The sequence below is a fragment of the Microtus ochrogaster genome, unplaced genomic scaffold (assembly GCF_000317375.1).
Source record: "Microtus ochrogaster isolate Prairie Vole_2 unplaced genomic scaffold, MicOch1.0 UNK1, whole genome shotgun sequence".
NCBI lineage: Eukaryota > Metazoa > Chordata > Mammalia > Rodentia > Cricetidae > Microtus > Microtus ochrogaster.
The window spans coordinates 30,314,866-30,330,657 of record NW_004949099.1 but is presented as its reverse complement, the minus strand read 5'-3'; the positions used below and the strand labels follow the sequence as shown (position 1 = coordinate 30,330,657).

The window sequence follows — 15,792 nt, the reverse complement described above, 5'->3', positions numbered from 1 at the left end:
CTGGCTAGGCTCCCACAAAGCCAGAACATGAAGTAGGATCAAAACCCAGTGCCATTGTCCTTGGCTTCTCAGCAGCCCTCATTGTCCACCATATTCAGAGAGTCTGGTTTTATGGCCAAACCATTTTTTAACAGGGTTGCCAAGACCATTCAATGGGTAACAACAGTCTTTTCAACAAATGGAGGTTAGAACAACTGCAAAACAATAAAGCTAATACCCTCCAAAAGAGTCTGTTCACATGTCAGCCACTCCGTTCTGGTTACCCCATGTGATGTCCTGCGACCCAGAACCCCAGATAGTATTCCCATAGATTCAAACCCTCCTACCAGCCACTCACAAGGCCTCCCTGGGACCTCATGGCATTTTGCAACCTGAACCCAGTTGGAATGAAGGCTGAAAACACAGATGACTGAGATAATAAAAATAACTCAAGACATGAAAATAAAATTTGATAAAGAAAGCATCTCTGAAGAAAAGCCAAGCTGAAATAAAAATCCAAATAAAAGAAACTTGAAAAATGAAACACAATTATCAGACGAAAGCCTTACGGGTAGATTGGATCAAATAGAATATGGAATATCAGCTGTTGAAGAAAGGTAGTGGAGACAGATCATCCAGCCAAAGAAGGTTGAAAATAATAAGACAGAAATAAAAAGAACAACAACAAAAATCAGTGATTGGAATAGTTGGTTCTTAGAAAAGATTAACAAAATTGACAAACCTTTAGCCAACTTAATCAAAATAATCAAATTCATAAAACCAGAGATGGGAAGACAAATATTACAATAGATATTGAAAAAATTCATAAAGAGAAACTTCAAAATATGTATTTTACTAAATGAAAGATATAAAAGAAATGGACACATTTCTAGATATATGCTCTACAAAAATTAAATAAAAATGCAGTAATTTAAATAGACCTATAACAACCAATGACCAAGTGGTGGTAGTATACAACTTTAATCCCAACACAGAGGTGGGTCTGAGAGTTTGAGGCCAGCCTGGTCTACAGAGCAAGTTCCAGGACAGCCAGAGCTCTTAAACAGGGAAACCCTGTCTCATAAAATTTAAACCAAAACATTTTTAGAAAACTAAAAAAAAAATTACACAAAAAGAATAGACAGAAAGAAATAAAAACAGAGCTGAAATTAATTAAAAAGAAACAATAACAACAAAACAATATAAACAATCAATGAAACTAATAGTTGGTTATTTTAAAACAATCAACAAGATTGAAAAACCCTTTATTCAAATTAACTGAAATGGAGAATATTCAAATTAATAAAATTAGAGATAAAAATGGAGACATTACAATAAATGCCAAGAAATTTCAGAGACTCCAAAAGAAGTTTAAAAATCTGTATTCCAGTAACTAAAACTCGTAAGAAATGAATTTCTCGATACATGTGACTACTAAAGTTAAATCAAGATCAAATAAGCAATTAAAACAGACCCAAAACCCCAAGAGAAAGAGAATCAGTAATTAAAAGTCTTGAAAAGGTCCAGACCCAGATGGATTCCACACAGAATTCCATAAGACCATACAAGGAGAATTAACATCAATACTCTTTTAATTCTGTAAAACAGAAACTCAATGAATATTTTGTAATCTTTTCTTATGAAGTCACTATTACTCTGAAACTAAAACCACAGACACAACAAAAATAGAAAAGTATAGACCAATATCTCTTATGAACAAAGAAGTAAAAACTGTCAATAAAATACTTGCAAATCATATTCAAAAGCACATAACAGATTATTCAACAATCAAACTGACTTCAGCTTAAAGATGTAATGATAGTTCAATATACATAAATCAATAATCTACCACATAAACAGATAGAAAGACAAAACTCACATGATCATCTCATTAGATGCATAAAAGGCCTTTGGCAAAATCCAACATCCCTTTTTGATAAGAAGCCCTGAGAGATGCAAGGGACATCATCATTTTATCACTTATGCCCCAGCTATGAGTAAGCAAGCATGGGCAGACCATTTATGGTGGTTCTCTAGTTGTTCCTATCCTGGGCAGTCCTAGATGCCTGTGTTATTGTCATACCCAAGCCTCCACAGTCTTCCTTTATGCTGTCTATCCAGTGTTTTTTGGACCTTCCTTATCGCCTTTATCCTGTGCACTCCTCCTCCAAGCAGTGCTATGTTCGGGTATCTGCCGTCATTCATTCTCATAACATGACTAAAGTACCTCAAGAGCCGTTACTGTACCCTGTAGTTTATACTTCCTTCTGTAGATGGGGCTGCTTCTTAATGTCATCATTGTGCAGCCTATCTTTTCATGTAACACATAGAATCCTCCTGAGACCTGGTATCTCGAGCACATACAGCCACTGTTCTGAGAAGCATTTCATTGTCCAGGTTTCAGAGTTGTAAAGAAGGCAGCTCAAGACAAGTGTCTCATACACTTGTAATTTTATTGTTGTTATGTCTCTTCCTGACCAAACCTTTTCTAGTGCCTGGAATGCAGCCCTCGCTATCCCTATCCACTTCTTGACGTCTGAAATAGTTTTCTCCTTTGAACTGAGGTTTCCTCCCAGATAGACAAAGTTGACTGTTTGCTTGAGGTTCAGATTCTTTATTACAATGTTAAAATCCTTGTGCACTCATCCCATGTGCTGTATCTCAGTCTTCTTGATGTTTACTTTTATACCAAGTCTTCTCAATGTTCACTTTCATGCTAAGGTATGGGACAAGGGGCATACCTCAACATATAACAAAGGCAGTTGACAGCAATCCCACAGTCAACATCAATCTAAACTCAAAGAATTTCCACTAAAGAGCAAGACAAGGATGTCCACTCTCTCCAAACCAATTCAGTAGAGTACTTGAAGCCTAAACTATAGATAAAACAACTGAAGTATCTTTATTTTCAGATGATAAAATTTTATACATAAAAAGACCTTTAAAACTATCAGGAAACTTCTACAGTTGATAAACACTTTCAGCAAACATTGGATTGGGCATTTCTTGGATATGACATCAAAGGATGGTTATCAATGGAGAAACAGACAAATTAGACTTGATTAAAATTAAACTAAAAACTTGCACATCAACTTGTACATGTTTTCTTTTTTAAAGAAGTTTTCTTACATTGTAGAATATTGGTTTAAGACGTTTTACATTTTTTATGTGGTGGAACATTTGTTTAATGATGCAAAGATTGTTTGCATTCTTTTACATGGCATTTATTTAATTCTGTGAAGCTGTGCTACTTTGTCTAAAACACCTGATTGGTCTAAGAAAGAGCTAAATAGCCAATAGCTGGGCAGAGAAAGTATAGGTGGGGCTGCTAGGCAGAGAGAATAAATAGGAAGAGAAATCTAGGAAGAAGAAGAAGAGGGAGCAAGCAAATGGGGAAGACATCAGGGGCCAGCCACCCAGCTACACAGACAGCCACAGATAAGAAGTAAAGAAAGGTATTTAGAACAGAGAAAGATAAAAGCCCAGAGGTAAAAGGTATATGGGATATTTAAGTTAAGAAAGCTGGCTAGAAACAAGCCAAGCTAAGGTTGGGCATTTATAAGAAAGAATAAGCCTCAGTGTGATTTATTTGGGAGCTGGGTCGAGGCCCCCCAAAAGAGCCAAAGAACAAAGAATAAAAACAACCAACAACATTTTTCCATCTACTAATTGTATTTGGGTGCACACATGTGCAACATGCATGTGAAGGTTAGATGACATTTGCCGGAGTTGATTCTTTCCTTCAATGATGTGGGTGCTGAGGATTGAATTAAGACTATAAAGCTTGCCAGGCAGTGGTGGCTCATGTCTTTAATCCCAGCATTTGGGAGGCAGAGACAAATGGATCTGTATGAGTTTGAGGCCAGCCTAGTCTACAGAACAAGTTCCAGAACAGTCAAAGCTACAGAGAGAAACCCTATCTCAAAAATTAAAATACATAGATGATTATAAAACTTGGCAGATAGTGTTTTTACCTGCTGTGACATTTGGCTTGCTCTCTAAAGATGTTTTTAAGAGAAAAAAAGGCATTCATAGAATAAGGACTTCAATTAAAAACCTAATCTGAATCAAAAATAAGTAAATAACAGAAATATGTATTTCTCCAAAAATAGACAAATATCCAATAAGTATATTATGCAAATGGCATCACTAATTAGGGAATAAATATCACTCATTATTACAGAAAAGCAAGTATAGAACACAGCAACATAGCATCTCATATTCATTCCAATAGCAAGTAGAAAAACAACAAAAGCCTAAGTCAGAAAACAAACTACTCTCAAGAATGTAGAGAAACTACACTCAATATATACTGTTAGTAAGACTGTAACGTGATACAGAAAAGCAATTCTGTGATTTTTTTTTAAAAAAATCAAAAACTAGAATGTATATGACTCAACAATTTTACTTTACTGAGTATTGCATACATACTCAGAATAACTGAAGGTGTGTTTGCGGCATTCATAGTGGCACAGTACCACAGTACCTGAAATGTGTACAACCAGTGTGGTACTGACTGATGGATGGAGACGCAAAACTTGGTCTATGTGAACAATGGGATCTCACGAGCCTTAGAAAGGAATTCTGACACATGCAGTAACATAAATAAACCCCGAAGGTATTATCAGTAAAGTCTGACTTCCCACGAAGACAAATAATATCTATGAGGTATTTAAGTCAGAAACCATGGAGATAAATAAAATAACAATTGCCAGAGACTGTAATGGGTAGAAAAGGAGGAGAGTTTGAGTTTTTGTAGTATTACGGTTGTGTTTGTTTTGATACCTTTAGGACAAGACCTCACTAGGTTTATGTAATCCTCCTGCCTCTGTTTCTCAGCCTCAGCTTTCCCATTAGTTACAACCATAGGTACATGCCATCTAGTTTGCCAGATATCCAATGAATAAAAAAAAAAAAATGGCCTGGCAAAAAACTCTGAAGAGTTGCAGAAAACTAGGAATGAATGTGGTCACGGCTGCCCAGCATGTGGCTGTACTTAATGCTACAGAACATTTTTAAATGCTACAATTAAAAATGATGAAAAAAACGGCATCATTGAAAAACAAAACAAAACAATGATTAAAGGCCAGGATTAGTGGCATATGCAGGGAATCCAGTATCTGATAGGTTGAGGCAGGAGGATCGTGGGAGCCTAAGACACAGAGTAGGACCCTGTCTCAAAAAAAAAAAATACTGAGCAGGGCACGCGGAGGTAGAAACAGAAGAATGGAAGTTCAAGGCCACCATCAGCTATGTACTGGGTTTAAAGCCAGCCTAGGTTACACATGGTCCTGTCTCAATCAACAACAAACACATAGTTAAGAAGAATTTTTATATATTTTTATATACAGTTTACCACAATGAGAGTTTAAAAATCTTTTAAAATGTAAATGAATATATCAGAACTTTATATTTCCAGGCCTTACAAGCAAAAGGGAAACAATCCTATGTGTCTCTTTAAAAAAAAAAAGTCCACAGGATAGAAAATTATTTTTGAAACTCCAGAGCTACAGACAGCATACCTTGGGTGACTTTACCACCACTGGCTTAGGGATTAAAACATAAAAGGAAGAGATATTAAAGATCTCCTTCCTCCTGGACCATGACAGGCAGTCAAGGCATGCATCTTCAGCAAGCTAGCACTGGGAGAATGTATTACTTTAGAGCTGTTCCTGCTACTGTATATAGGAAGGACTGGTCCTAGGGATTATCCTTTTCTTTGTTCAGAAATAATCAGTTCATCAAAAAGAGATTCTTACCACTCCCTTGATACTAGACAGAAATACCAAACACATCACAGAGCCCAATCAGAACCCACTATACTTTTCAAATGACCAGCCACCAGTAAAGGTGTTCATTCATCTAAGACTTGTCTTTTCAGAGACTACAGTGCTCCAGACAAGAAATACCAACTGGAGATAGTTTTCTTTCCACATGTGCTACCCTTGTAGTCAGGTCACAAGTTATTTTCTGAAATGAAATGTTTAGGAGAGTTTACACTGTACATACCACAGAGAACGTTCTTTCCATCTCGCCTTGAAAAGTCAACAGAATGTTAACGTGATTCTTAACGTTGTTTCCAAAGTTAGCTGTAGCTTACCTACTCTTTTCCCTGCTGCTGCATTATTTCCACTCATTCCAATACCACGAGCAGACTACAATTAAAACACAAAACACCTACAGAGGTGAGTCAATGCAGAATAGATCATCAAACATCACATATTTGTATTCTATTACTAAATAGAATATGCTGATGGGCATCCATTGTAAATTATTCTATTCTTGTTTAAATTAACGTGGAATCTAATCTTCTTGTGCTTATTATTTATCCTTAAATGAGTAAAATTTGATGGTTTCGATAAGAGTCTTGTCATTGGAGAAAGCCTTATTGAAACTATGTACCACTGAAAACTACAGAATAACAATGAACATGGCAGTAATGCCTGTAATTCCAGCACTTAAGAGCTGGGAGCAGAATCAGAATTCAAGGTCATCCCCAAAGTACCAGGCCAGCCTGGGCTACATGAGAAACCTGTCTCAAAAAATCAAAGAACAATCATCAAATATATTTCCTACAAATTAGATAAATATTTTAGTGAAATGTACGGAAAAACAAGTGTAGGTATCTTTATTTATGTAAATAAAAGCCTGAAGTTCAAATAGTCATTCCTTACAAAACTAGAAAAATCAACTGAAAAGAAAATACTTACTAGAAAAAATTCTGTAGGTTCTGACTGGGGAGAACTTTTCCTAATGTTTTCATCCTGAAAGTGCTGGAAGTTTGTAGACAACCCAATTCCAGAGGATCGAAGCCTCCCTGTCCCACGTGTGTTCTGCAAACTGTCTCTGCTTGTACTCCTTGCCAGTGACGCCAAAAATCCATTATTATTTACACAACCAACAGGCTCTTTGGAAGCTTTGTTAGCCATTTCTGTGATATCTCGAGCTTCGACTTTGGAAATAACATCAGATCTTTTCCCAGGCGAATCGACTTTAACAGCACGGAAGCGAGCAGTCCTAGAGAAAGAAGAATCGGCAATGGTTCGAATGTCCAATTCCCGCAGGGCGTTTTGAGAAGCAGGCGCTGAGGGGTTGCCAGCCTCCAAACATTTCGACTGTCTCTGTGGCTTCACCAGGGAATTATGTAGTGACACTGGTGCAGCACAGAGAAGTGGCGACAGGAGTCTGTTCTTGTGAGAGCTCGACTCTCGGTGGTTAAGAACTGCATTGTCTACTGGGTCACTGCTCAACACTCTTGCCACATGGTTCAGAGGCTGCTCTGCCGCTCTCAGCCCTCTATCTCCTTTAGAGAGTGGGAACTCTGGAGTTACCTTCCCTATGCCTTCTATACCACTGCTCTCCTCGACACCATTTCCTTCTGCAAATGGAGCAAATGGACCTACTTCAGGCAGGAGCAACTCTTCAGATATACATTCTTCTGGTGGAGGAAATAAGACGATATCATCCTCATTATTAGAGGGCAGGTTCCCTGGAAGGTGCTTTGTCCGTCTAGGCAGGGGTGATCCAAGATGAAGTACGGAATCTGCAAGCTCTTTGTCGTTTTCCAGTTCTATGTGGGTCATCTGAGGTAGCAGCCTGATGCTACCCGTGGGATGAGACAGTGTGTTAATCTCCCAATTATCGTCCTCCTTCAGCAGTTCATTCCTGAGAGACGATACTGGTCTATCAGCTGGAGCCTGAGCTGCTGCACAACTTGCAGCTGCATTCCTGGATGTTTCGGGGAGATAGGCATTCCCAGGAGAAGGTAGACAAGACTGCCCGATGTGAGGCAGGACTCGTAGCAGTCTGTGCCGGGCTGCTGCCGTGGAACTGCTAGGAGGTCGAGGCTCTACCGGTGGACGAGGTTTTACTTTGACAACTTTCTTAGGCTACAAGAAAAGAGTGCACAGGTAATTCCTCAACATAGTTTTGCCCTGCAGCAAGACTCAGTGGAGAAACGGCACTTACCATATTGGCATTTTTGTTACCTCAATTTACAGCGCTCAAAAAAGCCGGTGTGGTGTGCCACACCTATCATACTAGCACTTGAGAGGCTGAAGCAAGATGTCTGTCATGAGTTTGAGGCCAGCCTAGCTTACAGAATCCACTCCATGCCAGCCTAGGCCACAAGATGAGTCTTCTCAATACAAAACAACAAGGAAATGCTTTAAAATATTAAAAATCTTAAAAGATTATGATTAAGGATCTATTATATTACTTTATTGAGCATTATTTTCTGAAGATCTTAAAGAAAAATAATTTTGTTTTATTTCCTCACAATTTTTTCTCGGGCTTTTGCTAAGAAGAAAATGTTGGCTATATGAGATATGGCATTTTTCCTAGAAAGATGAATGTGTATAGGTACTCAGAAAAAAAGCTAACAGCATTTAACTGCTGCCCTTGAAAAGGCTAGCCCTTTGTTGGTTTCTATGGACTTCCATTTCAGGAAAGGCTCCTAGCCAAACCCATCACAGTAGCTGTGCCTCAACTGCTTGGGAAAGTTTATAATGAGCAACTGCTTTTCTTTTGAGTCTGAAGTGTACATATACATAGCAGGCAGAGGGTGCACATAGGAACAAGCCTATAAACAGAAAAAAAGAGAAAACCCCCTTGTCCATTGTTGCTAATGGAGTCCCAAGAGCTGAGATTCTACATGTGTTGTCACTACTCACTGAGAGAAATCAAGCCTGTCTTAAGATGGCTTTGGGAGAGGCCTCCAAAATGCCTGTGCCTGCTTCACCTGAACTTGGATCCATGTGTTTTTCCCTCTGTTAATTTTTCTTTTGTTTCCTTTTGCTGTGAATGTGCATACTATATCCATGAGCCTAGTGTGTCGGGAAACCAAGGACAGGACCTGCCCGCCACTGCCAGCACAAAAAGTTTACATAGCAGTTATCACAGAAAGAGTGAAGTCGAGAGCTCAAGAGAGGAGCCTTAAGCACAGGGATGGTTAGTAAACACAGGATGACATTCCAACCTCCTGGCCTATAAGAAATACATACTGAAAATTTAGTAGGTACCAGTGGAGAAAAGGAGAGCTAGAAAGCCTGGATAGATGTAAGTCCCTTGCCAAGGGAAGCTAGTTCTTATGCCCACTTTTATCCTGAAGTCATTGTCTTGCCAACCTGCAGCAATATCTATGAAAAGTAATTTTTCATAAATGGAGGTTGCCAAAACCTAAATAGTAACATGTATACTCCCAGATAACACAGAGACACCCAAAGAGATCAACAATACAAGCTAATAAAATTACCCATGGCCCAAATCATCAGCAAACAGAGAGAGAAAGAGAGAGAGAGAAAATATAAAATTCAAATAAGCCATAAAGTTGCAAACAATAAAATACAGGGGGCTCATATGCAAAGCATATGCCTGTGGTGACATGCAAGAACATAGAACTTCAAGAAGAAAGGAGAGAGGTAGGACAGCCTAGGAACCATATATACCCAGAAAAGAGAAAATCCCACCTGTGTAAATGCAAAAAAATTAGTATCTGGGATATCAAAATAGGCTAAGAGAAGGAGAAGCCCAAGGAAACAAGCTGAAGTGGCTTGGGATCTATACTAATGGTTAGGTTTTAAGGAGGCTCTACTTAGGCAGAGAGGGGTATAGAGGAAAAAATATAAATAACAGAATCAGGAGATCCACCTATTCTTCCATGCATTGGGACTGTCAGTGGTTAAAAACAAACACAAAAAGAGTGCTCTTGAAATAAATGACCTCCCTACATGACACCCTTACTTTATGTATTAACCCATAACTCTTAACAAGGACCTAAGTAAAGTTATAAGAAGAGAAAAGGGGCAACACCTCCATATTAGAATAAAATGGAAAGTGAGAATAAGAGCATTTTAGATACATGAGTTCTCCCCAAACGTAACACAGAAGAAGAAACCTTCACCACAATACTCCAATCTAAATTAAACATATTTACATTATTATTTGTATTTTTATTTATCAATGTGTGAGATATATGTACATGTAGCTATATGTGTGCAAGTACATGTGTATGCATGCACAGAGGTTGATACAGGCATCTTCCTCAATTGTTGCCTTCTTTGCTCTTTGTGACAGGGTCTCTTTCTGAAGCTGGAGCTCACTAATATTACTACATTGATTGGCCAGTGAGCTCCTGGGAGCTGCCTGTCTCTGCTGCTGTTATACAGATGCAGGCCGCCATGTCTGGCTATTTATGTGGGCTCTGGAGAGTTGAATCCATGTCCTCATCTATAGAACATTCCACCCAAACACAAAAGATTATACCTTCTTCTCAGCACCTCATGGAACCTTCTCTAAAATTTATCACATACTCGGTAACAAAGCAAACAACCACAGATACAAAAAAATTGGAGTAACCCCCTGTGTCTTATCGGACCATCATGGAGTAAAGTTAGAATTCAACAACAATACTACTCCCAGAAAGCCTACAAACTCATAGAAACTGAACAGTCAACTACTGAATCACCCCTGGGTTAAGGAATAAATAAAGAAAAAAATTAAAATCTTCCTTGAATTCAACAAAAATGAAGGCACAACATATCCAAATCTATGGGATACTATGAAAGCAGTGCTAAGATGACAGTTCATAGCACTAAGTACCCACATAAAGAAAACAGAAAAAGCTCACATTAGCGACTTAACAGCGCACCTGAAAGCTCTAGAAAAAAAAAAACAGACTCACCCAGGAGGAGTAGAAGACAGGAAATAATCAAATTGAGGGCTGAAATCAATAAAATACAGGAAACAATACAAAGAATCGATGAAACAAAGAGCTGGTTCTTTGAGAAAATCAAAGATAGACAAAACTTTATCCAAACTAATCAACAGGCAGAGAGAAAACATCCAAATTAACAAGATCAGAAATGAAAAGGGGGACATAACAACAGACACTGAGGAAATTCAGAGAATCATTAGGTCTTACTATAAAAACCTGTACTCCACAAAATTGGAAAATGTAAAAGAAATGGACAATTTTTTAGATAGATACCATATACCATAATTAAATCAAGACCAGGTGAGCAATTTAAATAGCCCTATAAGCCGCGAGGAGACTGAAGCTGTCATCAAAAACCTCCCAACCAAAAAAGACCCAGGGCCAGATGGTTTTAGTGCAGAATTCTACCAGAACTTTCAAGACGAGCTAATACCTATATTCATCAACGTGTTCCACATAATAGAAACAGAAGAATCATTGCCAAACTCTTTTTATGAAGCTACAGTTCCCTGATACCAAAACCGCACAAAGACTCAACCAAGAAAGACAATTACAGACCAATCTCACTCATGAACATCGATGCAAAAATTCTCAATAAAATACTGGCAAACCGAATCCAAGAACACATCAAAAACTCATCCATCATGATCAAGTAGGCTTCATCCCAGAGATGCAGGGCTGGTTCAACATATGAAAATCTATCAATTTCAGGTTCTTTATCCTCACTGTCCAGGGAACTAAATGGGGACCTCGGCTTGGGCTCCTGGGAACCTGAAATGACCCTACCCTATAGCAACACTGACGAATATCTTGCATATCATCACAGAACCTTCATCTGGGGATGGATGGCGTTAGAGACATAGACCCACACTGGAGCACTGGACTGAGCTCTCAAGGTCCCAATGAGGAGCAGAAGGAGGGAGAACATGAACAACGAAGTCGGGACCACGAGGGGTGCACCCACCCATTGAGACAGTGGAGCTGATCTTTTGGGAGCTCACCAAGGCCAGCTGGACTGTGACGGAAAAAGCATGGGATATATCTGGTCTCTCTGAACATGGCAAACAATGAGGACTGATGAGAAGCTAAGGACATTGGCACAGGGTTTTGATCCTACTTAATGTGCTGGCTTTGTGGGAGCCTAGCCAGTTTGGATGTTCACCTTCCTAAATATAGACGGAGGGGGGGAGGACCTAGGACTTACCACAGGGCAGGGAACCCTGACTGCCCATTGGACTGGAGGAGAGGGAGGGGGGAGAGGAGTGGGTGGAGGGGGAGAAGGGTTGGAGGAGGGGGGGAAGGGTGGGAGGAGGGGGAGGGAAATGGGAGGCTGGGAGGAGGTGGAAACTCGTTTTTTTCCTTTTCTCAATAAAAAAAAATTTAAAAAAAAAAAAAAAGAAAATCTATCAATGTAATCCATCATATAAATAAACTGAAAGAAAAAATGATAATTTTATTAGATGCTGAAAAAGCATCTGACAAAACTCAACACCCCTTCATGATAAAGGTCTTGGAGAGGTTAGGGATAAAAGGATCATATCTAAATATAATAAAAGCAATATACAGCAAGCCGACAGCTAACATCAAATTAAATGGAGAGAAACTCAAAGCGATTCCACTAAAATTAGGAACAAGACAAGGCTATCCACTCTCTCCATATCTTTTCAACATAGTTCTTGAAGTTTATCAATAACAATAAGACAACATAAGAAGATCAAGGGGATTCAAATTGGAAAGGAAGAAGTCAAACTTTAGTTATTTGCAGATGATATGATAGTGTACATAAGTGACCCCAAAAACTCTACCAAAGAATTTCTGCATGGCAGGCACTTTAGCCAACAAGCAATCTCCCTAGCCTGTTTGGTTTTGTAGAAAGGGTAAATCAAGCTTGGTCTAGAACTAGTGTTTCAGCCTCTACCGTGTGAGGATTACAGGAACATGTTCAGCTTTTGCAGATAATATTAAAATAATAAATCAGATCATAAACCCACAAACATGACACAATGAACAAAAAATTAGAAGGCACTATATAAGCTTGCCAAGCTTAGATGTAATCAGTAAAAAATGAAATCATTTCAAAATGAAAATTAAACCATGACACACAGAAAGAAAACCAGATTCAACAAGACATTTAATCAAGAGTACTAAGAAAAGGTATAAAAACATCCAAAAGAATGAAAATAAAACACAAAGAATTTTAAAAGATAACAAAAAAGTTACTATAAAATGAAGTCCTAACATATATATATATATGACCTATATATATATATGATGCCTGATTCCCCTTTGTTTGCTATTAATATATTTTATTACTAACAGTTAATAAAGAATCTGTTTTGGCCTATGGCAGGGCAGAACATAGCTAGGCAGAAAAGCTAAACTGAATGCAGGAAGAAAGAAGGCATGTAGCAGCAGCCCAAGAAGTAAGATGTGAAGTAACAAACCACAAACCTCATGGGAAAATATAAAATAATAGAAATGGGTTAAAATTAAGATAAAAGCTAGCTAGGAATACGCCTGAGCTGCTGGCCAAACAGTGTTGTAATTAATATAGCTTTTCTGTGATTTATTCAGGTTTGGGTGTCCAGGAAAGGATAGTCTCCATTTACATATAAAGGAAGTTCCCTACAAACAAAATGAAACATAAAGCTAAACATCATAAAATTAACAAGTTATAAGAAATAATGGTAAAAATTCAGATGTTCATAAAAACCTAGAGCCCCTCAACTGAAGAATGGATAAAGAAAATGTGGTACATTTACACAATGGAGTACTACTCAGTGGTAAAACAATGATATTCTGAAATTTGCACACAAATGGATAAACTAGAAAAAAAAACATCTTGAGTGAGGTAATCCAGACCCAGGGAGACAAAAGTATGTACACTCATAAATGGATACTAGCTGTAAAGCAAAGGATAAAGAGTCTATAGTCCACAACCCCAGAGAAGCTAAGTAACAAGGAGAGCGCTAAGAGAAACATACATAGATTCCCTGGGAAAGGGAAATTGAGAAGATCTGAGAAAATTGGAAGCGTGGGGATGGGGGAGAAGAGAAGGTGGACGGGGAAGAGGAGAAGAGAAGGGGAAGGAGAGAAGAACTTGAGGGAATGGGATAGTTGAGAAGGGGGAAAGACAGAAACAGAGAGCAAGGAAAGAAATATCTTGATTGAGAGAACCTTTATGGGGCAAGCAAGAAACCTGGCACAAGAGAAATTCCCAGAAATCCACAAGGATGACCCCAGCTAAGACCCTAAGCAATAGTGGAGAGGGTGTCTGAACTGGCCTTGCTCTGTAGTCAGAATGATGACTACCTTAAATATCATCACAGAACCTTTATCTAGCAACTGATGGACGCAGAGGCAGAGATCCACACTGGAGCACTGGGCTGAGCTCCGAGAATCCAGTTAAAGAAAGGGAGGAGTGAGAATATGAGCAAAGAGGTCAAGACCATGATGGGGACACCCAATGAAACAGATTACCTGGGCTAATGGAAGCTCACCAACTCCAGCCTGACAGTGAAGGAACCAGCACAGATCAAACTAGGCCTCTAAATGTGGGTGACAGTTGTATTGCTGGGGCAGACTGTGGGGCCACCGACAGTGAGATCAGGATTTATCCCTACTGCATGTACTGACTTTCTGGAACTCATTCTCTTTGGAGGGTACCTTGCTCAGCCTAGACGTAGTTGGTTCTGCCTCAAAGCAATGTAGTAGACTTTTGCTGACTCCCCATGGGAAGGAAGCCTTACCCTCTCTGAGGAATGGATGGAGGTGGGCTGGGGAGGAAGGTGGAGGGAGTGGGAATTGGGATTGGTATGTAAAATGAGAAAAGATAACTTTTTAAAAATTAATTAATTTAAAAAATAAAAAAAGAGAAAAATAAATAATGGTGAAGTACTTCATGTTGAAAGGGCAAAAGTGTTCAGTGAAATTGACCAAGAGTATCTTCTAGTCATACCCTTAAAAGACAAAAGCCAGGGCTGGAGGTGTAGCTCAGTGCCACAGTGCTTGCCTAGCCTGTGTGAGGCTCTAGGTTTAAGATCCACGACCAGAAGTGAGTGAGAGGGAAGTGGCGTAAGAGCAGGGCAAAAACCAACATCACCTGATAACACACACATGTAATCTCAAAAATTGTAATTTCAAGGCCAGTCTGGGTACACAGCAAGAACCTGATAAATAAAATAAAACTAAGTATGAGGGGTGTGGTGGTTTGAGTAAGAATGGCCCCTATAGTTCATAGATTTGACTGCTTAGGGAATGGCACTATTTGAAAGGATTAGGAGGCATGGCCTTGCTGAAGGAAGTGTGGCCTTGCTGAAGGAAGTGTGTCACTTGAGGTGGGCTATGAGGCTCCCAAGCCAGGCCCAGTGTTTCTCTCTTCCTGCTGCCTGAAGATCCGAATGTAGAACTCTGAACTTCTCCAGCACCATATTTGCCTGTGGGCCATCATACTCCCCACCATGATGACAATGGACCAAATCTCTGAAACTGTAAGCAAACCCCAAGTAATGTGTTCTTTTATAAGAGCTGCTGTGGTCACGGCACCTCTTCACAGCAATAGAACACTAACTAAGACAGGCAGATACATGAAATTTAAAAATGAAGTCATTTGCAAAGAAAAGTCCGGTGCATTGGCAAGATGACTTTTCACTTCAGTATAAAAAGCAGTGGCAGAACAACACTGTTTAAAGCCCCAAACATTTCTTATCTGAATAAATCATCACCAGTTATAGAAATGATCCCTGAAAGTACTCTTCAAATTATCACTTAAGGTTTTTTCTTAAGTTTTAGATTTCTGAAAATTCAATACGTACAAGTGTTTCCTTTCCTGGGGGAATTTATTAAGATATGCAACTAGCCAAAAGGTATGGGAAAACTTCAGTAAAATGCTCCTAGCAACCATGGCATTGACACAAATACATCAGCAGGACTAAGGATAGAAAAGTGATTTATGTTACATATTCTTTAAAAATAGATATGTTTTTTACTGCTGAGTAGTATTCTAATATGTATATATTCCATACTTTCTTCATCCATTCTTCCATTGAAGGGCATCTAGGTTGTTTCCAGGTTCTGGCTATTACAAACAATGCTGCTAT

The 15,792-nt window shown here is 38.9% G+C and overlaps 1 protein-coding gene across 9 annotated transcripts in view; it reads right to left on the bottom strand.

The window, feature by feature from the left end:
* Zfand4 (zinc finger AN1-type containing 4) overlaps window positions 1-15,792 on the bottom strand; it is an 88,127-nt gene that overhangs the window by 19,607 nt on the left and 52,728 nt on the right. For 8 of the 9 annotated variants that reach the window (XM_026788206.1, XM_026788212.1, XM_013353085.2 and 5 more), the window contains 2 exons: window positions 6,690-7,868; window positions 6,080-6,134 (listed from right to left, as the gene is read on the bottom strand). In XM_026788206.1, the coding sequence (XP_026644007.1) occupies window positions 6,080-6,134; window positions 6,690-7,868 (1,234 nt within the window). The remainder of the gene's footprint in view (window positions 1-6,079; window positions 6,135-6,689; window positions 7,869-15,792) is intronic. The other variant, XR_003378483.1, reaches the window with a different exon arrangement.